Below are 21,015 nucleotides of genomic sequence, written 5' to 3' on the forward strand. Positions count from 1 at the left end.
GAGCCCAATGAAATAACCTTAGGCGATAAAGTCTGAGGTTACCTCATTTTTTTAAGTTATCGGGGCTAATTGAATTCCCTCCATAGTATTAGAATATATTATGGTCATTTGTGTTTTTATAACTTGCTTTTATATTCTTTAGATTATTTCAATGTTACCTTTGCATCACAAGAACGTCTTTAATTATTTGATCTCCTTCTTGGTGGAGCTGTTGAGTAATTCCCAGCAGAACCACTTGGATATTAACATTTTAGGTAAGAACAATTTTTAATATATTACTTTTGTTCTCCTGTTATTCACATTTTTGGATGACTGAAATCTAAGACAAACTGGTGACTTCTTATTCTTAATAAGTACAGCACCAATAAGTGCATTGCCAGTATCCAATAAGGATGACAATTACTAATTAGTAAGGCCATTTGAATTAAATTTTACATTTTTGAATTCTCTAATGAACAAAAGCAGTCAGGGATTGGAAATTATAGGTTTGCAACAGAATCGGTATGATTCAAATCCCAGCAGCGGCAGCCCGAAGGAGGGGGAAATCACGATCGTTCCCAGGTAAGTACTAACTAACCTAATTCTACCCCCTAACCCTCCCTTAGGGGTGCCTACCCCTAACCTCCCCCCCGTGCCTAACTCTAATCCCCCCTCTAAGTGCCTAAACCTAACCCCCCTTCCTCGCCGCCTAAACCTAAGTCCCCCGGGGGGGTGCCTAAGCCTAACCTCCCCCCGGGGGTGCCTAACACTAACCCCCCTTTCCCCTAGCCTAACCCTAACCTCCCGGGGGTGCCTAACCCTAAGTCCCCCCCGGGAACCCTAAACCTACCCCTCCCCCCCCCCCCCCCGCGCGGCTGTCCGTGCCCAGCATCCCTTCGAACAGGATGCCGACCGCCAGTCTCCCGGCGTCGGTAAAATGACAGGCGTCTAGATTTAGACGCCTGTCTTTTAACCCTCGCCGGGATTTAGTAGTCTAGAAGCCGGCGGTCGGCATTCCGTCCGCCGGCTTCATAAACGTATACCGTTTGCATCCAATTGTATGTGTGGTTTAGTTGTGTGCAAAAGTATTGTATTTTCAGGTTTGTTTGTTTGTTTTTTCAATGATGCTCACTAATGGGGAGTGCATTTACTCTTGATGTCTAGACAAGAGTTTATTTTGCAGCATTATGGGCCAATTTCAGAAATGTACGTTAATCCTGCTCGTAGACCCCCCTCCCCCTGTCTGGGGGGGGCAGAGTGGGAGCGTGCTTGGTCATTGTTCCCGGAAACGGAGGTGCGTCGCCACCGTTTTCTGGGAGAGACGAGGCCCAGGGTATTCGGTCGCGATGTTGATCCCAGCCTGCAACATTTTTCGCAGTGCTGGGATCGCAAATGCAGTAAAGAGGTGTCTGACACCTCCTTCTGCATTTGCGATGGACGGATTTGCAGCCGCTTGTGTGTGGCTCTGCAAATCCTTCCATCTCTGAATCAGGCCCTATATCCTCCTTGTCATTATATACTATCTAATCAAACTTAAATGTTCAGACAAGGGAGTGTCCTACTGCAATACTTTAATTAAAACACAATTGTAATAATAAATAATATGCTATATATATATACCTGATTACGTTTATTACTCTACCATGCCACTGATTAAGTCAAGGTGATGCCATCTAGAGCCAGGACAAAACATGATGAGACCTCAGTCTTCTCTTGGCATATTGGCTGTTAAAAACAGATAAGCAACTTTTAAAATCTGTACGTATATTTCATTGTTTTTAATGTTACCCTGAATTGATGTGAAACAGGATTACACGATGTGTTTTTCTTCATACCTTTTTTTTTTTTAAATTATACAATAACAGAAGAATCTGTGGTGAAAAGCTGCATTTTTTATCTTTGTTACAGAGCCACTGTATATTATTAATTGTTAAATTGTTCCAGACAGTATTTTTATTGTGAGCCAGTAGGCCTTTAGAGTAAATTTTCAAACTAATAATTATTTGTCTGCGGATTAAAAAAATAAAAAAGTAATCAACTCCCGCATGCTAGTACTTGGTAGAACCACTCATTGCTGCTATGACAACTTAAGTCGGTTAGAGTAAGTTTCTACTAGGTTTGCAAACTGGGAGTGATTTTAGCCCATTCTTCTGTGCAGGTTTGCTTCAGGTTTTTAGATTTGTTGGATAATGCATGTGGACTGCAATTTTTAAATAGTGCCACGAATTCTCAAATGGCTTGAGATTTGACCTTAGAACATTTACCTTTTTGTTGTTCAACCACGCCTGTATTGCATTGACCTGTTACTTGGAAACATTGTCCTGCTGAAAGGTGAACTTTTTCCCAAACTTTAGTTTTCTAGCAGACTGAAACAGGTTGTCTTGCACTATCTGACAGTATTTTGCACCATCCATCTGTCCATTCATTTTAATACGATTCCCAGTCCCCGCTGTGGAAAAGCATCCCTACAACTTGATTCTGGCACCCCCATACTTCACAGTTAGGATAGTGTTTGCCAAGGAATGGGCAGTGTGAGGTTTGTGCCACATGTAGTGTTTTGCATTCTGGCCAAACGGGGGTGTTTTGTTTTAAGAGAGGGGGAGGCCCGTGTGCAGCATCCGCTTGGGCTTAATGCCAGAATCTATTGCGCATGCGCGGGTCTCCGGGAAAATGGCGCACGTGCCTTATTTCCAGGGATATAATTTCTGCTCATGTGCATGTTAATGGGAAAATGTCCGCCGCAGTTTTCCCTGTTATTTTTGCTGCTCTGCAGCCCCGAATCGGCGCTGCAGAGCAGCTCTATGGAGACTGCGGAAAGGGAAGTATAACTAATTATGGGTGCAGGGTGTGTGATGTGGGCCCCCCTGGACCCAATGGCCCATGTGCACCGCACACCCGGCACCCATTATAGATACGCCCCTGGGACCAAAGTTTTGTTTCATCTACTACACAATCTTATCTCACATTTTAGCTAATTTGCTAATGTTTTCTGGCAAACTCCAGATGTGCTTTGATGTGATTTTTCTTCAGTAATAGCTTCTCTTTAGCCGCCCTACCATACAGGCCAATTGTATGCAGTGGTCTTGATATCGTTGTCTGATGCACCTTCTCTCCAGTCTCAGCCACTGAACTCTGTAGCACGTTCAAAGTAATTGTTGGCCCCTATGTGACTTTCCTCACAAGTCTTGTTCTTGCTATGCAGTTGTTATAGCAATATCTGTCATCTATGTAATCTTGGACCGTCCACACACAGGGATTGAATACTTATACAAGCAGCATTTTTCATATTTTATTTAATTTTTTGTTAAAAAAAATAAATAAAAATCTGCAGACACATAATGAATTAGGAGTTTGAAAATATAATTTAAGAGCCTACTTGTTTACAAGAAAAATACTATCTAGGAACAATCTGTGTTTCATTTGAAATATACATACGTGTTGACTTTCTAGAGGGTTAAATACTTTTTATAAATATAATTTAAAAAATATATATTTAAAATTGTGATGAGTTTTATTTTATATCTTTCTATTTCCAGCAAGCATATTTGGAAATCTTTTACTCAGACCTCCATCTGATCACTCCAAGCCTGGCAACTTGGACAAGAGAAAGTGTCAAGAATTTGTTCAGCAGTTCCTGTTACAGGCGGAAAGTTCTTAATGGCAAAATAGCCTGTAAATAAGAATATACAACAGCCTTTCTTTTTCCAGAAGTCATGTCCCATGATCTGACTATGCTGGATAAATAACCATGGGCCACAAGAACCTCAAATGTTCAACGTTTCAGTTTATAAATAAACTTTTGACAGGAACCGTTCATAGAGTGAAACATGGACACATTTGAGGTTTTTGTGACCCCTGTTTATCCATGAGTGCCGCCACAGCCTGTGTGGACTCTCTCTCTCTCTATACTGTGTAGTATTACTTGACAGATGCCAATGTGCCTTAAGTTACCTATATGTCTTCCCTTATTTCCCTCAATGTAAGGTGCGTGACATAATTAATGACTACTACTTGGGCCTCCATGTGCCAGTATCAGACATTTCTTTTTTCCTTGCAAAATATAGCTTAAATGGATCCCCATATAAGCTGTATAATTGCATCTGTGATTGTTACTATGTTTCTTATTAAAGGTTAGCTGAACATTACATAGCAGCTGTTTATAAAATATAAAGACCCCTTGTGACAGATCACAAATAAACTATGCAAATCCAAACACCTCTAAATATAGTTAATACATGAACTTGAGATATTTGGTAATGCTAGTGCTATCTTTTCTTTCAGCCACAAATCTCAATTCAGCGTCCTGCAATAAGCATATGTACTGTACATGATGAATCTGTGATCACAGCTGTATCTAATAATATTGTAAATTCTGAAGCTACTCAAATACTCCTTTATAAAGGCTAGACATCGGAGGGGCACATTATTTGAAGTTAATTCTTTGAAAAGCTATAAGTGCTCATACTAGACATCTTTAACATGCCAGGTGCATTACTGTCTTTCAAGTGTTCAGGATTGTTACATAATACAAAGAACATCTTAGTAACCAGTCCACAACATAACATTTTAGCTAACATGCAATACCAAAGATTAATTTTAGAGTGCACTATATATTGTATAGTGGACACTATTTACCGCTACAGTATAGAGAACACAGACATACTAATTACTGCAATATAAGGTCAATATACTGTCCAGGAAGCCATACAGTAACGATTTCCAAATGTCTAGTGGCTTTATATTGAAGACTCCCAAATATTATTATTACCAGTTATTTATACAGCGCACACATACAGTATTCCGCAGAGAATAGTTGGCCATTTACATCAGTCCCTGCCCCAGTGGAGCTTACAATCTGTGTTCCTTATCACATGCGCACACACATACACACTAGGGTTAATTTTTGCTGGGAGTCAATTAACCTACCAGTATATTTTTGGTGTGTGTAATCACTTAGTAATAAACACCCACAAATCTTTGGTGGCTTTATAATTCAACACAACGCAATCTCGAAGATTAATTTTCCCTCCAGTGGTTCTGTGCTGTCTTTTGTTGTGCTGGGGAGAAAGTTACTTTGTGCCAGGAAAGTGACATAGCCAGTAGATGGCTCTTCCCATTCTCCTGTATAGCAATGGCCATTCACCATTCAGGTTGGACCACCAGATACTATGGTAATTGGTGTCACTATTAACCAATCTGTGAAGTAAGACAGCTAATTACTCTGCCAGGCCAGCCCTATATGACAAGCAGTGACCAGCTGTGTTTTAGTGCAAAATGTGAGTGAAAACATTTTCTTATGAAGTATTGCAAAATGCCTAAACGTTTGCAGAAAGATAAATTTTTTTTAAGATTTTCAAAAGTATTTTAAGATTTTAAGCACAATTCTAGTTTTTAGTGTGCATTACAACCACACTGAAACCTATTTGTAATTTTTACTCTTCAGTATGTCTGAATTATTATTTTTTTTTTTAATCCAGTGTCCACTAGAAGTTAAATGTATGACATTGTTTCTATTGTATGCCTATAAGCAGGGGCACCCAGACATATTGCGGGCCTGGACGCAGCCAAACACAGAAGGAAAGGTTTTACTATAAACACTATGCAAGTGTCGGGGGTGGGGGCTTGCATTCCTTCTTTTCCGTGATTGGCCTGTGCCCCCCAGGCAAGCCCATACCTATAATAACTTGATGAGCTAGACTATGGTGGGGGGAATTCAATTAGCCACAGTAAATTACCGCAACTCATTGATCCCCAGAGGGTATTTAATTGTCCCCAATAGCTGGCAGGAGAAGCAAAATCCCTGATAAGTGCCATTTTCTGCGTTTGTGAAAACACATGGATCTGGGAATTTATCCCAGATCCTACGTGTTTGTACCCGAAAACAGAAAAGTTTTCGTGCTGTAGAAACACAAAACAAATTTTTTGTGAAAAAAAAAAAATACTGCACAAAAAAATTTATATTGTTTAGATCTCCAAAATACATACAATCAACCTTAATATACACCAAAATGTACATGTACTCAGTATGTATTTGTGTACTGTATATATAACCATTAGGAACATGTGTAATTTAATAAACCGTTTTCACCAATTCCAAGTTGGTATGAATATAACAACTTCTTTATGTAACTTTCTCCTTAGGAGCATTACTCAGTCCCAGTCATTATATGGGGTAATAAAGTAATAGAACTTTTTATCCTACATTACATTTAAGGGGGCTTTGTATTCCTGCACATAGCAATGCTACAAGGTAATTTTCAGGATAATATACAGGATGAAATTAATATCTCAACGCTCCAGGTTTATTCCACTTGTTTATAAAGACGGAGCAGGGAGATCTCATATTAACATCATACTGCTAATTATCCTGAGCTCTTGGGGCGGAATTCAATTGATTACGCGGTCCGGATCTCCCGTCTAAAGTGACAGGAGATCGCGGGCCGCCATTCAATTGCTGCCGTTCTTCGCGCTGATCGCGCCCATAGAGGTCAGGTTTAGCCGTGTAAAGCAGCTAAACCCGACCAAAGTGCTGGGCGCGATCGCGAAAACTGATGTTTGGGCGCCCAAACATGTCACTTTTCGCACATTTCAGCTCTCATCCCCCAGGGGCTGCGAGCTGAAATGTAGCGCTTGGCAGCTGATCGCGCCCGACAGGAGCAAGAATAGAATAGCTCCGTTGGGCGCGATAGGGAATGAAAACAATTGAATTCCGCCCTTGGTGTTAAACACAGGCTGTTATATTCAAATTTCTCATGAGCGTAGGTTTTATCCACAATCCCCAGAGCAAGGTGATTGTTACTACAGAGAAGGATTTGTGCAGCAATACAAAGCACTCCATAAGTTTAATTGGTGATGACAATTACTATTGCATCATATAGTGCCTGAGGCAAAGACAAGCTCAATGTTCATACTGTCTATAAATTGGTGAATGGATCTATAATGAAGTTAAAATACTGTATTTTTTCCTATTTTTGCTCATTGTTATATATATTATAACTTGTAAATATATAAATGAAAATTGTTGACCTGCAGATTGAGTATATGTGATTTTTGGGGTATATCCAGTTGATAAGTTACACATTTTTGTTTTATATTGATTTTGAAATTTTTAATTAATCTGAATGATTGAGTTTATATATTTTTGATAAATATTTTCGTAAATTGATATTATCTCTAAAAATTGGACAATAATTATGGCAGTGGGGTTCTCTAATCTCTTACTTAAAGGATCAGGTAGTTTCCTCTCAATTGCAGGTTTTGCTCCTACAGTATTTGTTGTGAGTATGAGCACTTATAATCTAATTGGTTATTATTTGCAACGTGCTATTAAATAAACACATTTTTAACTTTGAAACTTATAGAAAATGCAAAGTGAATACTACACCAGTTGGCTTAGCATATTTTTTTTTATAAATGCCCAAAACAATGTATTATGCATGCTGGATAACTGAATGGCTTAAAAACTGTCTTATGCATACATAATGTATATTTTTAATCATTGTTGTTATAAACATAATTTGTACAAAAGTTTAGCTAAATATGCTATTTCTATATTTTTACATTGTATTTTTTTTTATTACGTTGTAAACTGCTCTACTGACATTTTATATACTATGTAAAATTATTTTCTACATTGTATGTATTCCTAGTACACTTAAGATTTGTTTTATAACTAATATATTATTTAATGGTTTTGTTTCAATCCAAATGTAGGAACAATTGTAAAATAGATATTGGAGTACAGGAACTTTAGGATACTAATACAAAATAAATAATATCTTTTTGGTTTTGTGTTATCAATTTGATTCTCTGGCACCAACCTGTATCTATTTTTGTCTCTATTTTAATGTTAAACTACATTTTATTTACTTTGCTGCCATGAAGGAGGTTTGTAGGTGTGTAGTTCAAGGACATTCTTTGGAACCCCTTTTGCTTTTTATGTGTAGGCATGTGATTTTACTGAAACATTTGATAGATACGAACTTTAACTTGTAGGATTATTCACTTTTCACAAGTCAAATCACATAGACAAACCTATTGTGTCATTAAATCAAAAAAATAGGTATGGTGTGTAGCCCCCAAAGAGGCTTCACATGCTTTTAATGCATGTCACATTTCCTTAATTGACAAATCATTTTCTACTTCAGGGTCCATAGGGTATCCACAGGATACCTTGGGGTATAGGTGATGACGTCAGGCATCGGGCACCATAGAGTTAAAGCTTTCAGCCTCCCAGGATGCACTATGGTCCCCCTCCTATACCCCGCCCCCGAGCCAAGGCATCTCAGTTTAGTTTGGTGCCCGGCCGGAGTCGGATGCACCTGTTAGAGGGGGGCCATGAAGAGCCCCTGAAGTTTTCGTCTTTGCAGCTGTGGCTGCACATCTGGAAGTACAGCATGGACAGTCAGTCCTGACGTCCATGCTGTCTTCCCTACACCCCCGCCGGTACCGATCCGGGGATGCTGGTAAGCATCTGGGGTCACAGCTAGCAGTGACCCCAGATGTTTGGGACCATGGCCGGATCCAAGGGGGACTACAAGGTAAGCAGCAGGGTCCCGCGGTGGGACCCTGCTGAACATGGTCCTAAGTCCCCAGGCAGGGGGCTCCCTGGGGACTGGCTGCAGCGTGGAGCCAGGTACTAACCTGCGCTTCAACTACCCCCCTGGGACAGCGGACCGCGGCAGAGCGGTAGCGCTGCGGCGTCCCGCGGTTTAAATGCATGCCAGGGGAGCGCGCCTTCCCTGTCTCACAGCCGGCGCCTCCCCCGCTGCACACAGCCCTCTCTGCTCTAGATGACTGGTCCTGTGTCAGCGCTCCTCCCCCAGGCCGGCCTCCTCTCTGCTCCTCGGTGGCCATCTTTGGAAGAAGCATGGTGAGCGCTGCTGGACGCTGATGAACGGTGGCATCGCGGTCTGGGTCCCCCTGCATACCTCTCCTCCGTTGGATTAAGGTCTGTGTATGCAGCGCTGTGTCCTACCAGGCTCTGAGTCTGCGTAGTTGAGGATCAGCGCTGATAGTGCAGGAATTGATTTCTTTGCATTGTATGTGACCTATGCTAGCGTCTGCTGCCTGTACTTTCTTTTTCTTCTGTCAGCATTTCACTGTCCCTGATCCTTCTGCTAAAGCCCTTGCGGTGCGGTGCTTGCAGGGTGGTCTCACACTATACTAACGAGTATCAGTGAGAGGGGTCACATACTTACCATTATGTCTGAAAGTGACTTTCCTCTCCAGCTTTTATGTACTACATGCAAGGTACCTATAGCGGAGGGGGACGGTAGCGCGGAGGGGCTATGTCGGAAGTGTTATTCATTGACGCGGCCGATTACGGTCACGGCTCCGGTACAGGAACCGCCCTGGGCTTGTTTCGCCAAAGCGCTTACAACCCTCGTGGGACAGTTAGCTCCGCAGTCTGCCTTCACTCAGATGGGATTGTCCCCGCAGTCAGTGGTGTCGTCACCCATGCAGGGTTTCCCGAGACAATTGATGGTACCCCACAGTCTCCCTATTTCCCCTCCTCAGGTCTCTCATGAGCCTGCGTGGGTTAATTCGTTAACAAGCTCTGTACAGCATTTGTCAGAAGTGTTGCAAGGGAAGTCTGTGATGCGGCCTCACAAGCGGCCGGTGGCGTCTCTGTCTGCTCCTTATGAGGATGACGACGGGACGTCCGATGATGGGGAGATTCTGGATCTTTCTGACCTGGAACCTCCCCGTCCTAAAGAGTCGGACGCTAAGTCTAAGGTTTATATACCTGGCTTTATTCGTGTAGTCCGTACTGCTTTAGTGATTGAGGATGAGGAGCCTCCGGTATCAAAATCCAAATCCGCATTTTTCAAGGATGTTAAGGGAGATGCCACAGTGTTTCCTCTTTCGGGGCAATTAGTGGACCACCTAGAGGAAGCGTGGAAACAGCCAGGCAAACGGTATCTGCCTCAAAGGCGTTTAGCAGTGGCGTATCCGTTTGCGGACAATTATTTTGCCAAGTGGGAATCTCCGCCACAGGTGGATTCCCATGTAACACACCTGGTCTGAAGTGCCACGTTGCCCATGCCCTCCTTAAAGGATGCCACGGACCGTAAGGTGGAAATCTGCCTAAAGTCCGTTTATTCCCTTGCGGGGGGGGGGGGGGCAGCTAGGCTGGCTATGGCCATTTGTTGGGTTGCCAGAGCTATGGAGCGCTGGCCAGATACATTAGAGGCGTCCTTCGATTCCGACTGTTCGGCTGAACAGACCGAGTTGATAGGCAATCTCAGGGATTCGGCCACTTACATTAATGAAGCGGCTTTGGATATCAGTACCCTGACCTCACGGATTTCTTCGGCTGCTGTGGTGGCTCGTCGCACGTTATGGTTGCGATCTTGGAAGGCTGACGCTGATTCCAAGAAGTCTTGCCCTTTAATGGAGAAGTCCTATTTGGTCCAGATCTGGACAAAATTGTGGCCACGCTGGCGGCAGCCAAATCAGCATGTCTCCCATCCCTTCTGCTGTAGTTCCGTCCGCTCAGGTACGTCGGCCTTACAGGGCCCAGGGTAGGCCTAAAGCACAATCTTTTCCCCGACAGGCTGGCCCCAAAAAATCGTCCAAGCCCCGGAAGCAGGCCTGGAGTACCAGGAGTCCGGCTCCAGATGACAAGCCTGCGGCCTGACGGTCCGGGCCTCCCTTTGGGGGATCCCAAAGTGGGAGGCCGCCTGATGCAGTTCGCCCAGTGTTGGTCGGTCACCACGACGGACACTTGGGTTCTCGAGGTGGTTTCTCACGGGTACGCCCTCTCCTTCCGGCACAGACCCCCATCTCGATTCTTCACCACGGGTCTACCATCAGACCGGAACAAAGCCTTGGAACTGCGGAAAGTTTTGCACACTATGCTCCAGGCTGGAGTTATAGTGCCTGTTCCATTCTCCCAGAAGGGCCAGGGTTTCTATTCCAATCTCTTTTTGGTGCAGAAACCCAATGGGTCGTATCATCCGATACTCAACCTCAAATCTCTCAACAAGTCTTTGCGGGTGCCGAAGTTTCGGATGGAGACCCTGCGGTCCATCATTCTGGCGCTGGAACCTGGGGACTATAAGGTGTCGTTGGACATACAGGACGCTTACCTGCATGTCCCTATTCTTTTGCGCCATCAACAGTTCCTCAGGTTTATCAATCCGCAACGATCACTTTCAGTTCCGGGCATTGCCTTTTGGCCTGGCGACAGCACCGTGTGTTTTCACCAAGGTGATGGCGGTCATGGTGGCTTTCCTGCGGCTGCAGGGAGTCCGCATGTTACCATACTTGGACGACCTTCTCTTGGTGGCAGGATCTCCAGAGCTCCTTCTGCGCCACTTGGACCTGACCATTGCGGTACTGCAACGGCACGGCTGGTTGATAAACTGGCAGAAGTCCACACTGATCCCGTCTCAGCGGATTCGGCACCTCGGAGCCTTATTGGACTCCAGACAGCAGAGGATCTTTGTGACGGGGGAAAAGATCTCTGCCTTGCAGTCGAGAGTGCGTAGTTGTCTGCAGAGCCGCCGGGTGTCTCTGCACTTGGCGATGAGGTTACTGGGCTCCATGGTGTCGGTATTCGACATGGTGGAATATGCCCAGTTTCACTTCAGACCTCTACAGCACCGGATCCTGTCCAAATGGAATGGACTGCCTCAGTCTCTAAAATCCCAGACGATAGTGCTCACTCCGGAGGTTCGCCTGTCCCTAGCCTGGTGGTTGCAGATGACCCATCTCAACAAGGGTCGTCCGTTCTGGGTGGTGAATTGAGTCCTGTTGACAACGGACGCCAGTCTTCGGGGCTGGGGAGCAGTTTCGGGTCCACACTTGTTCCAGGGCAGGTGGACTCAGGCAGAGGCAGAGCTTCCCATAAACATTTTGGAGCTCCGTGCGGTATTCAGTGCTCTCCAGCAGGCACATCTGGTTCTCCGAGGTCACTCAGTGCAGGTCCAGTCGGACAACGCTACCACCGTGGCCTACATAAATCGGCAGGGAGGAACCCGAAGTCGGGCGGCTCTCGAGGTGTCCCGAATCCTGGTATGGGCGGAGCGCAATCTCCCGGCCATATCAGCGGTATTCATCCCGGGAGTGCTGAATTGGGAGGCGGACTTTCTCAGTCGCCAGGACATTCATCTGGGGGAATGGTCTCTGCACCCGGACGTCTTTCAACTGCTGGTGGACAGGTGGGGTCTTCCAGAGATCGACCTTATGGCGTCCCGGCGCAACAACAAGTTGCCAGTGTACGGGTCTCGCACAAGAGATGAAAGGACGTCTCTGGTGGATGCTCTGTCCGTCCAGTGGATGTTCCGGTTCGCTTATCTTTTTCCTCCGGTTTCCCTTCTTCCAAGAGTAATCCAGAAATTCAAACAGGAAGGAGGGATGCTCCTGTTGATAGCTCCCGCATGGCCCAGACTGCACTGGTTCTCAGACCTTCAGGGTCTGGCCGTGGACAGTCCTCTGCAGTTGCCGCTGCGACCGGACCTTCTGTCTCAGGGTCCGTCTTCATCCGGACCTGACTCGGCTGTCTTTGATGGCGTGGCTGTTGAGACCATCACGGCCATCAAACTGCACGCTCGTATAGGCTGTGGGTGGTGACCCACAGCTATATGAGCGTCCAGGAGGACGCTCCATAATTATGGAGGGCGGCCCTCATTCAGAGCGTGCGCTCTGCTCAGAGCGTACGGCTCTGAATGAGGGCCTTAGCCGTCTGTTAAATCCCAGGTTGGGATTCCGACGCCGGAATATCAACAGACGGCATCCCGGCCATCAATATTTTAAGTACATCCTGGCCTGGACAACCTGTGGCTGCTCTCCAGGTTTTGTGAAACTACCAAGTCCTAGCATTCTTTTCCAGATAGATGGTAGCTGGCAGGGTATGCTGGGACTTGCTTGATATAGAAAATAAAACCCCCAAAAGATTATACAAAAGCATAACCTCCTTGCTTTATTGTTTAATTAGCAAATAATCCTGTTTGCTATTTAAAAATGCCTTGTGACATATACCCCCTTATAGTTCTTACAAAGAATTCAACTTTCAAATCAAGGTGGATTTTACCCTGTTACAGTCGTAGTTATTTAATTAGCCAATAATTATATGCACCACTAAAACAGCAATTTGTGAAATGTACCTGATATCCAAATTGAAGCAATAGTGTATATGAGATGTAACTAGGGGTGTGCACCGGCCACTTTTCGTGTTTTGGATCTGGATCTTTCTTCGTGTTTTGGATCTGGATTGGTTTTGCCAAAACCACCCTTCCGTGTTTTGGGTTCTGGGTTTTGGATCTGTATTTTTTTTTTTTTAAAAAGCATAAAAATAGCTAAAATTGCAGAATTTGTGGGTTTTTCTGATCCTATGCTATTATTAACCTCAATAACCTTAATTTCCACTAATTTCCAGTCTATTCTGAACACTGAACACCTCACAATATTGTTTTTATGTCCAAAAGGTTGCACCGAAGTAGCTGGATGACTATGCTAAGCGACATGAGTGAGCGGCACAAACACGTGGCCCATCTAGGAGTGACACTGCAGTGGCAGACAGGATGGCAGGTTTAAAAACTAGGCCCCAAACAGTACATAATGCAAAGAAAAAAAAGAGGTGCAAGATGGAATTGTCCTTGGGCCCACCCACCCTTATGTTGTATAAACAGGACATGCACACTTTAACAAACCAATCATTTCAGCGCCAGGGTCTGCCACACGACTGTGGCTGAAATGATTGGTTCGTTTGGGCCCCCACAAAACAAGCTGGCAATTAATCTGTCCCTGCACAAACTGGCTCTACGGAGGCAAGATGTCGTCCTCATCCACCGATTCCTCACCCTCTTCAGTGTTGTGTACATCCTCATCCTCACAGAGTATTAATTCGTCCCCGCTGGAATCCACAACCACAGGTCCCTCTGTACGTTCTGGAGGCTGGTCTCCCTGGAAGAGTTGATAATTCATTTTTATGAACATCATCGTCTCCACATTTTGTGGAAGCAACCTCCTACGCCTTTCGATGACCAGGTTCCCGGCAGCACTAAAAACTCTTTCGGAGTACACACTGGAGGGGGGGGCAACTCAGGTAAAATAGAGCCAGTTTGTACAGGGGCCTCCAAATTGCCTCTTTTTCCTGCTAGTACAGGTACGGAACTGTCTGACATGCCTACTTGGATGCTGTCACCGATGTAATCCTTTGACAGACACATGCTTGTCGCTGCTGCTTTGAGGATGCAGGTGCGGCTACAGCCCACACAATTCACAAAGACAGAAAAAAAAAACATTTTTTTATTTTTTGTGGAGCGCACTTTGAGGGTTACACTACCCTTTAACAGACAGATGCACGCTTGTCGCTGCTGCTTTGAGGATGCAGGTGCGGCTACTGCGCATACATTTCACACACAAACACAGAAAAAAATATTATTTTATTTTGGTTGGAGCGCACTTTGGGGGTAACACCACCCTTTAACAGACAGACGCACACTTGTCGCTGCTGCTTTGAGGACAGTATCATATGCAGTGACAGTAGACTTGTCAGAAATTGTTGGCATGTCCTTCAGTCCGGACCAGATGTCCAAACCGGCCCTTGACTTATGACACAGGTGCACGCTTGGCGCTGCTGTGTTGATGTACGTGCGGCTACATCGCACACAAGTCACAAACACAGAAAAAAAATTGTTTTTTATTTTTTGGAGCACTTTGGGGGGTTACACCACCCTTTAACAGACTTATGGGACACAGGCGCACGCTTGGCGCTGCTCCTTTGTTGATGCACGTGCAGCTACAGTGCACACAATTCACAAACACAGAAAAAAAAGAATTTTTTATTTTTTGTGGAGTGCACTTTGAGGGTTACACCACCCTTTAACAGACAGACGCATGCTTGTCGCTGCTGCTTTGAGGATGCAGGTGGAATGTAGACGGGATTTGGAACCAGGGACACACTACCTCCATCAATTGTCTAAATCCCACTGCACTAATGGCGGATACCGGACACACGTCTAGCACCAACATAGCAGTCAAGGCCTCAGTTATACGTTTTGCTTCAGGATGACTGCTGTCGTACTTCATCCTCCTCGCTAAGGACTGTTGGAGGGTCAATTGTTTAGTAAAAGTAGTGGTGTTCCTACTTCCTCTCTGGGATGATGAACAACTCCCAGCAGCAGCAACAGCACTAGGAGGAAGTGGTTCTTGATCTTTCCCTATTTTATTTTTATCGGAGAAAGTTTGGTCCTCCATTTATGTTATATTGATATATACGTGCGGCTAAGGCGCACACAAACACAGAAAATAATTTTTTAATTTTGGTGGAGACTAGTGCATATTGGGGGTTACAGCACCCTTTTAACAGCCAAGCCAGCCGGCCCTTTACCTATGACACAGGCGTACACTTGGCGCTGCTTTGTTGATGCACGTGCGGCTACTGCGCACACAATTCACAAACACAAAAAAATATATATTTTTATTTTTTTTGGAGTGCACTTTGAGGGTTACAGCACCCTTTAACGGTCAAGCCAGCCGGCCCTTTACCTATGGGACACAGGCGCACGCTTGGCGCTGCTTCTTTGTTGATGCACGTGCAGCCACAGTGCACACAATTCACAAACACAGAAAATATTTTTTTATTTGGTTTGGAGTGCCCTTTGGGGGTTACAGCACCCTTTAACGGACAAGCCAGCCGGCCCTTTACTTATGGGACACAGGCGCACTACTTTGTTGATGCACGTGCGGCTACTGCGCACACAATTCACAAACACAGAAAAAATATTTATTTATTTTTGCACTTGGGGGGAGCACCCCTGATGGACAGAGCACCCCCTGGACAACACTACAGCACCCCTTTAGGACTGGGACACTGCACAGGACTTTGGAGTGGGAACAGCCCCTATGGACAACTGACTGCACAACACAGTCCAGCCAGCCCCTATGGACTTTGGAGGAGTAGACACAGGGGGTCATTCAGACCCGCTCGCGAGCGGCAGTACACTCGCAAGCGGGTCGATGTTCCCCACTGCGCATGCGCATGACGGAGGTAGCTCCGTCGTGCGCATGCGCGAGACCCGGGGAGCGACGGGCTTTCCATCGCTCCGGGTCTCGCACCAAAGGGGGCGTGCTGTCGATGTTGATTGACAGCACGCCCCCTTTGGTGGGCGTGCCGGGGGCATGCCTGCCAGATGGAGGCATTCCCATGGGAACGCCTACCGTCTCAAGCCGGCCCCACTGACATCACTAGTGATGTCAGTGGGAGTGATTTTGGCTCTGATAGAGCATAAATCACTCCAGGGCTTGCGGCAGCGAGACCTTACCGCAGGGTCTCCGTCGCAAGCCCGATGGTCAAGATTCAGAACGTTCAGCTCTGAATCAGGCCCACAGCCCCTATGGACAACAGCAGCACAACACAGCCAGCCCCTATGGACTTTGGAGGAGTGGACACAGCCCCTATGGACAACAGCAGCACAACACTGCACTACACTACACAGCCCAGCCAGCCCTAACTCCCACTCTCCCTCTTCACTGTCCACAGCCGAGTGAGAAAATGGCGCCGACGCGGGTACCTTATATAGAATCCAAAACCCGCGAGACCCGGAAGGCGGGATGATGACGTTTTGCCTCGATTTCAGATCCGAGTCAGGAGGGAAAAGTCAAGCCTGACTTGGATCGGGGGGGATCGGATTTCAGAAGTCCGAACCCGCTCACCCCTAGATGTAACTAACCTCTAAACTGATCTACACTCCAAATTCATTAACCTACCCTTACACTTATTAAATTAAGGAAGAAACCTTAGTACATTGCACTAATAAGGGAGGTTGGTGGTATAATATACTAGTATATACCACAGACATGAAAAAATCCAAACGTGTCTTATTTAAAAAACAAAATACAGTCCATAAAAGGTGCTCAAAATCCACAATTGCTCCCTTACAATCATTAGTATTAGTATTGTTTTACACTACAAACAATGAGATTTTGGGGTTGCTCTTGTTCGGTTCAAAGAGGACTATAGGATTTCTGTAATAGCATAGGTTGCGCTTCCTGTAACTGCTTATTGCTAGACATACACTGTCCAATTATTGGCCTGAACAGCCGACAATCATCTGATCGAACCGAAAATTGAACAGTGTATTGCCATGACGGATCAGTAATTATCGGTCTGTCAGACTTGCTTTAATCGTCCAGCAAGTCTGATAGATCCGGTAATTGGTCAGCTGCATCTGGCAGTATATGCACTGTCACGGCAAACCACCCGACATTTCCCCTGTTCCTTTACAGGGGAGGATTGCAGATATAGCAGCCTTATACTGTGAAATATCTCAGTGTATGGCCTCGATATCTGATGCTTTGCAGCTTGTCAGATAAAGTGTCTGTCTGTCAGTCTATGCTCAGCTTGAGGCATAAATCACACAAAATTATAGTTCTGTTGAAGAGAATACATGCAACCATCATTCATCTCATATATTTTATGTAATGCAATTAATTGTTACCCAAATTTTGCGACTAGATAAACACATGCAGGACAAAGTTTGTTCTTGGACTGACATAATTTCACTTGGAAGTCAAACTATGGTCTATGTGGTGAATTCAATTCAATGCGCTATTGAATAGCGACGGGAGGGACTCCCGAAGCTATTCAATACACCGCACTGTTTGGGCGCACTAAGGATTTCTTCTCACACCCCCCCTGGGGATGCGAAGAGAAATCCGACCAAAGTGCCAGGAGCACGGCTGTTTTTCTGCATAGCGCGACGCTAACAGCCGCACGCCCGGCACTTTGGTCAGAGAATGCCGGTTACCGCGCCTTAACACCCTTGTAAAGGTGCGATGACCGTGATAACTGGCATTCTCCGACCACACAGTGCACTGAATTGAATTGCTCCGGGTGCTCGCTCCCGGCGCTATTCAATTCGTGTTGAACTGAATCGCCCCCTATGGTAGCAAAGCCAGAAGGCACAATTTAGCATAGTCCTGTTCCCTCCTGCACTCTTTTTTGTAGATAATTTCCATCCACAAGTCAGTACGCAACCGCTGCATGGTGAGATTTGGACATCATCAGATGCAAAACATTGATATGAAAAAAACAAAAATCAGTAGCTATGGCAGGAGAGGGATTAGGTAGATTTACTAATTTGTAATTTGTCATAGCCACCAATGATCAGTGGTTTTGACCAATGAATTTAAAGTGGCATCAGAAATGCTAAATCAGGTCGGTTTAGCATTTATTTCTGCTGCTGTTTTAAATCCATCAGTTAAAATCATTGGCAGCTTTGATAAACTGCAGTATAGTAAATCTACTCCTTAGTCTCTCGCGACTAAATGCAGTTCTGGGTGCAGTTTTACTGCACTATTATACAGCACTGTAGTGTTGCTCGCTCCAGATCTCAAGTACCACCAACAGGTCATGTTTTGTGAATTTCTTTAATTATGCACAGATGAGGTAATCTATTTTGCTAGGTCAGTAATTATTCCACATGCTTTAACAGACAGACATCCTCAAATCATAATCTGTGTGGAATATTTTAGGGTTGAGTTTGAGAACCACTGCCGTACAGGAATGGGATTGCTAAACCATTACTGAGAGACTTTCTGCATGTGTTTTCTTCATTACTCTTGCAAATCAGCAAACAGTTGCAGGGCTTCAGAACAAAACCATAGATGGTGAGTAAACATAGGAAACATACTATCGATAGTAAGAACATCGAACATCTCAGCTAAAATATCAATGGTTCTGGTGTTTCCTAATTCGATTCTCATCAATACTGCACGGCTGTGCTTGAAAAACCAACAGAAATGCGATCAGGTAGCTCTGGTGTGTTTAAAACACATTCAAAACGCCTGGGCAAAAACCTCTGACTGCCTCTCGGCTGCCTGAGTTTAGGAGCTGAGTATGGTTCCTTGGTGTCGTTGCAGAAGTGACACTGTTAAGTAGCAGACCATCCTTTTATGGAATGCAGCAGGTTCATGTGGATGGAATAGTGACCTCTGTAGACTGTAAGTTTACAGGTGCAAATGGCAATAGGAATGGGATTACGGTTCAGGGTCACCATGCTGGGGTTAAATTTGATTCCCAAAAATGAAGCCTCCTATGACCATATACCAGTAGTTTGGAAAACTGCTATGTGGAAATCAATATACATCCTACCACCGAATAATTCATTGTGTCTAAAACAATACACTGTAGATTTTCAAGGAACATGTGGTCCCCCCTTTCTGGGGGATAACCAGACACATGCTCACCTGAGCTTGGGTACCCGGATAATAATATTGTGTTCCATTGATAATTAATGTTTTTTGTTGCATTATAGGTGAAAAAAAATATTGCCCCATGAATAAAATATTGTACAGTTTCAAAATAAACAATAATTATAAAAGTCTTATTAGTACAAGATGTGTCTCCCATATCCAAATATTCTGAAATACGGAATTTTTTTTTGGCATGACTGATTTTTGATGGTTAAATGTACACAAACTTTGAGCCACAAAATTATTGAAAATATTGTATAAAATTACCTGCAGACTGTGTGTATAAGGTGTATATAACACATAAATGCATTCTGTGTGTATATTTGGGTCCTATTCCCAAGATATTTCATTATGGTATGCAATTATTCCAAAATACGGAATATTCCGTTATCCAAAATACCCCTGGTCCCAAGCATTTTGGATATGGGAGACTCAACCTGTATAGTGCTTTTCTCCAATAGTTCTCAAGGTGCTTTACAGATAGTATCAACATAATACAGATATTTAGCTTTTTATAAAATACAGAAAACATGAACATAATAGAGGTTTATGTTGCATAAAATACAGAAATAATGAGCCTTCTACTAAAATAAATAATATAGGATTATATATAAAATTACTGCCATCATGCTTAGGCCCAGATTTATCAACAAATCATATTCTTGTTATTACTCGTTAATCTTAAATGGTGCTCCAATCAATCAGCTCCTAACTGTCATGTGAAAAATGAACGTTGATTGGTTGGAGCACCATTTAAGGTTAGTAACGAGTGATAACAAGAATATCACTCGTTGATAAATCTGGGCCTTAATATATTGTAAAGTCTTGCTTCCTTTTTAAATAATACAAAAAAATAAATCAAATGGGCTGCCCAACTAGTAGGACAATTAAGCAAGGGCAGTATCTTTTCTTCAAGATACGACACAGCCAATCAGTGCACTCAGAAGGCCCTGATTGACTGTCTTATCTTGAAGATAAGACTTCGCCCCAATGCAGTCTTTGATACATTAACTTGTGTATAGGGACAATCGGGGGTGGGATGCTGGAGAACAGGCAGAGATAAGAAATTTGTAGGTATCAAAAGCCTATTGTGTTTGGGCAGTCCATGTCTCCCGTTTGGTCAAGGCAGATTTAGGGCTAATAAAGCTTGAGAAATCTCAAAACACATCTGCAGTAGTTGCTAAACACCACAAACCTTTAGATTGCATTAATCCCTCTGAGCACCAGCGGAGAACTTTTTTGATTAAATTTTTATGCTCTGTGCTAAAATGATGGCAAATAGTACAGTATTCAGGACCCTTTGCAATACTGACTCTTGCAATCATGATGTTCCTCAAGCTTGCTAGAGTAAATGTGGATATAATTCAGGTAGATAAGGACTAATGCCTCCAATAGTCCAATAATGACAGATTTACACAAAAAAAAAAAAATAATTACTTAGAAGACTGTTGGTGCATTGCAAAGGCCAAACTCTTAGGGGTATATCTACTATAGTGCGGGTTTCTAGAAGTGGAGATGTTGTCCATAGCAACCAGTCAGATTCTACTTATTTATCTAGCACCTTCTAGAATAGGGGTGGGCAGTAAGCAGCCCCCCCCCAGCTGTTGTAGGACTACACGTCCCAGCATGCCCTGCCACAGTTTTGCAATTTGCTATGCTAAAACTGTTGCAAAGCATGCTAGGATGTGTAGTTCAACAACAGCTGGAGGGCTGCTTATTGCCCACCCCTGTTCTAGAAGATAACAGCTAGAATCTGATTGGTTGCTATGGGCAACATCTCCACTTCTAAAAACCTGCAGTTAGTAAATATACAGCTTAGTGGGGTCATTC

General features: G+C 44.2%; 1 protein-coding gene and 1 long non-coding RNA gene across 3 annotated transcripts in view; one reads left to right on the forward strand and one right to left on the reverse strand.

The window, feature by feature from the left end:
- Nucleotides 1-7,764, forward strand: part of INPP5B (inositol polyphosphate-5-phosphatase B) — a 179,305-nt gene extending 171,541 nt beyond the window's left edge. For both annotated transcript variants that reach the window (XM_088462293.1, XM_088462292.1), the window contains 2 exons: nucleotides 143-254; nucleotides 3,516-7,764. In XM_088462293.1, the coding sequence (XP_088318419.1) occupies nucleotides 143-254; nucleotides 3,516-3,637 (234 nt within the window). In that variant the 3' untranslated portion in view covers nucleotides 3,638-7,764. The remainder of the gene's footprint in view (nucleotides 1-142; nucleotides 255-3,515) is intronic.
- Nucleotides 1-21,015, reverse strand: part of LOC148542923 (uncharacterized) — a 231,071-nt gene that overhangs the window by 201,853 nt on the left and 8,203 nt on the right. The window contains exon 2 of the long non-coding RNA XR_015875048.1: nucleotides 1,600-1,704. This is a non-coding gene — a long non-coding RNA (uncharacterized LOC148542923). The remainder of the gene's footprint in view (nucleotides 1-1,599; nucleotides 1,705-21,015) is intronic.

This window comes from Taudactylus pleione, unplaced genomic scaffold, assembly GCF_031769625.1.
Source record: "Taudactylus pleione unplaced genomic scaffold, aTauple2 ptg000007l, whole genome shotgun sequence".
Taxonomy (NCBI): Eukaryota; Metazoa; Chordata; class Amphibia; order Anura; family Myobatrachidae; genus Taudactylus; species Taudactylus pleione.